Source organism: Rhincodon typus, chromosome 5, assembly GCF_021869965.1.
Source record: "Rhincodon typus isolate 14 chromosome 5, sRhiTyp1.1, whole genome shotgun sequence".
NCBI lineage: Eukaryota > Metazoa > Chordata > Chondrichthyes > Orectolobiformes > Rhincodontidae > Rhincodon > Rhincodon typus.
This window is the reverse complement of record NC_063336.1, coordinates 274,973-279,451: the sequence shown is the minus strand read 5'-3', so window position 1 is coordinate 279,451 and position 4,479 is coordinate 274,973. Positions and strand designations below refer to the sequence as shown.

At 45.2% G+C, this 4,479-nt stretch overlaps 1 protein-coding gene across 1 annotated transcript in view; it reads left to right on the top strand.

The window, feature by feature from the left end:
- Positions 1-4,479, top strand: part of cmtr1 (cap methyltransferase 1) — a 36,908-nt gene that overhangs the window by 19,278 nt on the left and 13,151 nt on the right. The window contains 2 exon segments of the mRNA XM_048597398.1: positions 157-289; positions 2,022-2,207. Of these exon segments, the coding sequence (XP_048453355.1) occupies positions 157-289; positions 2,022-2,207 (319 nt within the window).

Sequence of the window (4,479 nt, the reverse complement as noted above, 5' to 3'; positions counted from 1 at the left end):
GGTGTGTGGGGTGGGGGGGGGGGAGGGTGGGGTGTGTGGTAATTGGGGCAGGGGGACGGGGGGGGGGGGGGGGGGGGGGGGGGGGTGGCGCAGGTGGCTGTCACCTGGTGTTTCTGAATCTGACCTGACTTTATATGTTCTCGTGTTCACCTGCAGGTGGCCATTTTGTGTGTAAGACATTTGACCTGTTTACCCCATTCAGCGTGGGTCTCATTTACCTGCTGTACATGTGTTTTCAGCGAGTCTCTCTGTTCAAACCTGTCACCAGTCGTCCTGCAAACTCTGAACGGTGAGTTATCACCAGCATCTACTGTCCTGTCCTAATTGTGGGTCGGGGCTGCCAAGTGAAAGCACATGAGACCTCCGAGAGGTGAACACATTGTCGGAGCCACGGGGACTAAAGGCAGATTGGGTTTATGATCAAGAAGGTTGTCAGGCTGGTCAGGAGGAACACACTGGTATTCAATCCTCCATTCGTCACACCACTCGTCTTAATGTTTCCAGTCAACTACTATAATGATCACTTGGTTATGTATTCAACTACCATCCAGAATGAGATTCTTTACCTTAAAATAATCTATTCATTTTAAAACAAAGCGAATTCTTTGAAACAAGTGGGTGAACTGATGAACATACGAACAGGAGGGGACAATTAAATGCATTGAGCCTGGCCTGCCAAACCCTCTGATCATGGCTGATCAAAGTCTTCAACACCTCCATTCCTGTCACCCTGCTTGCACTGCTTATCACAAATCTATCAATCTCTACCTTAAACATCCTCAAAGGCCGAGCTTCTACAGCCTCCTTGGGAATTTCAAAGGATCCCAACCCTCTGAGGAAATAAAATCCTGTTCATCTCAGACCTATACAGCATTCCACTTATTTAAATTAAACCCACTGGTTCCAGACTCCCTAACCAAGGGAAACACCCCTCTCTTCCGTGTGCATGCACATACGCGTACGTGAATCTCTGGGGTGAATTTGTATTTGCAGATACGTTCTATTTTGTTTAAAAAGCACACAATTTATAGAAATAAAACCAGTCTGACTCCAAACCAAAACACAAACAGATTCTAAACAATGTTTCACACCTGCCATGCATTGTTTAACTTAAAATGTCACCTCTTCTTTACACTGATACTTTACTTCTCTCAGGGCAGAAGTTTGAAAGAAATTCAAGGACATACATATACATATCAATCAAATAAAATCCTCTAACCGATTAAAGGTTTAACAGCATCTCAGATTTGTTTAATGCATCCTTATCAGTTGTGTGACCCTTTGATCTTTTACTTATAAATTCTGTGTTCTGTGTGCTTTCTCACTAACACCTGACGAAGGGGCCACGCTCTGAAAGCTTGTGTTTTCAAATAAACTAATTGGACTGTAACCTGGTGTCGTGTGATTTCTGACCTTGTCCACCCCATTCCAACACTGGCTCCTCCACATCTTATCCTTTTTAGTATCTTGTAAGTTTCAGTGAGGTCACCTCATTCTTTGAAAATAGAGAATCCAGGCCCAGTTTGCCCAATCTCTCTCCGTAGAACAGCTGCACCTTCCCAGGAACAGGTTGCACTCCCTCCATGGCAATAATATCTTTCTTGAGAGAAGGAGACCAAAACTGTGCACAGCCCTGCAGGTGCAGTCTAACCAGGTTCCTATGCAGCTGCTCTGTGACATCCTTGACCCAGGCCCCAGCTCTTATCTGTTTGAAAGCTTTGCTAGTCTTTTCTCTAAACTCACTTGATTTCTTGTAAACAGCGTTGCCAAGATGCCACATGGTAAATCCTTCTCAATCCAAAATCTGTCTAAACAGTTTCTCATCTTCCAGTTGTTCATATGGTCTATAAATATAAATATGTATTCTTACAAAGGTCAAAGGGCCGATTGGGACTATGGTAGAGGTAGCATACTGTCATTGGTCATGGAGAAAGCCAGCCAGTAAGTGGGTTAGTGTTCATGAGGGTGTGGCTGGTGCTGGTAGAAGGGTTTGTTATTAACAATTTCCTCACTCCTGGCAGCTACGTTGTGTGCCGAGGTCTGAAGACAGGGACAGAGACTGAGACTGTGCGTGATTACCTCTTCACTGTCAATCTGAAGCTGAATTTACTGAAATCCAGTGAGCAGGATGTGAGCAGTGTGGTTCCTTTGAATATTCTCAAATCTGACAGCAACTTCTACAACTACATGCTGCAATCAAACAACCGGTAGGTAGGCTATTTCCAAACTCTCTGATCCCTCAACACCTGCCCTTGCCTCTTTCCTTCATGTGTGTATCTTCTACCAGTCGTTCGCCCCGCACCATACACTCCACACCCAGGTCTCTGCACCCTCCATCCTCTCCACTCTAGCAACCTGTATCACTCTCTCTCCCACTCCTCTCTTGTTCCCTAGTGTGCTGGTCTATGTTGCCTTCTCTTCCTTCCTAACTCTGTCTTCCCCCCGCTGCCCCATTGCTATCCTCTGTATTACCCCACTCTTCAAACACCTGTCTTTCCTTCCTGCCCCCTCTCCCCCTCTTCCTCTCACTTCTCTCCCCCTTTTTCTCCCTCTTTTGTCGCCTTGTGCAAATATCCAAACAGCTCCCACATTAACAGGGTGGCATGGTAGTTCAGTGGTTAGAACTTCTGCCTCACAGTGCCAGGGACCCAGGTTCGATGACTCTGTGCAGTTTACACATTTCATATCAATTGACATCCCACTCGCCAAAGAAACAGTGGCCACATTACTAGAGGAAGCAGCAACGCAGACCAGCAATTCCATCAGCAAGGACAACATACTTAAACTACTACACTTCTGTCTCACCACACACTTTGTCTTTAATGGTCAGATAGATTAAAAAAAAATTTAAACAGTACACCAATGGGGGTCACCATCGCAGAAGCTGTCATGCAAAGACTAGAACGCACCACCCTCCCCCACATTCAACCTAAACTGTGGATCCAGCATGTAGACAACACATTTGTCATTATTAAACACAACAAGTTAGAAGAGACCCACCACCTCATCAACAGCGTATTCACAGGGATCAAATTCACACGGGAAGAAGAAAACAGCAATCACCTTCCGTTTCTGGATGTTAAAGTTGAGCATATGACAACGGGGAGTTCCAAACCTCAGTGTACAGAAAAACAACCCATACTGATCAAATCCTCAACTTCCACAGCAACCACCCCAACACCCACAAACAAAGCTGCATTAGGACACTACTTAAACGGGCCAGGACACACTGCAACACCCCGGAACTACGCAGGAAAGAGAAAGAACACTTGTACAAGATCCTTGCTTTAAACGGATATCCCCACAACTTCATCCGCAGATGCCTACAAAACAGAGAACAACAGGAGGACACAGTATGCCCTAACACGTTGACCACTGTCCTACATCAAGAACATTTTGGAACTGACAACAAGACTCCTAAAACCACTAGGAATCACAGTGGCCCACAAGCCCACAGCCACTCTATGACAAGCACTCAAGGATTAAAGACCCCATTCCCACAACATGCAGAAGCAACGTCGTTTACAAAATACCATGCAATGACTGCTACAAACATTACATCAGATAGACAGGAAAGAATACATGAACAGCAGCTAGCAGCAAAACGGCACGACAAACTCTCCTTAATATCGGTACACTCAGACAATGAAGGCCATCAATGTAACTGGGACAAGGTAACCATAGAAGCTCAAGCAAAACATAGACACACACAGGAGTTCCTAGAGGCCTGGCTCTCCACCAGTAATGCAATCAACAAACATATAGAATTGGACCCCATGTACAAACCCATAGAGAACAAAACCAGAAATGACAGTACTCACCATAATGGACCAGACAGTATAAATTCCAAGCAGAGTAGAATAACATCGCTTCATCGGAGGCCTCCCTGATGATGTTACCTAGCATGGTGATGAAACGTCTGAACGAGAACAAACCAGCTCGGCGAGCAAGTCAACAACCTCAGTTTACACGTTCTCCCTGTGTCTGCATGTGTTTTCACCGGGTGCTCCGGTTACCTCCCGAAGTCCAAAGATGTGCAGATTCGGTGGATTGGCCGTGCTAAATGCAGGGTTACAGGGATAGATCTGGGTGGGAAGCTGTTTTTGATGGCCTCGATTTGCACTGTAGGGATTCTATGATCCTGTGTGTGCTGGAACTGAAGCCTCATTTGTACAACCCCATTCCATAAGTAAATGCTTTACTCAATCACCACAAGCAATACATTTATTTCTGCAATCTGTGTCTCTGCTTTGATTATATCATACCACCTCCCAGAGATTAAACATCATCTATATATTCCAAAAACTTTCAAGTCGATCAGTATGCTTTAACTACAAAGTACCATGTGTGACTCCTCAAAAACTGTTGATACTTGTAGCTTAAAGTGAGCACCCAGCCAGAGGCATGTTATGTGATTAAATTCCAAGGCTGAACCAGGAAAACACACCTCTCCTTCTGAGGTAGTGGGAACTGCCGATG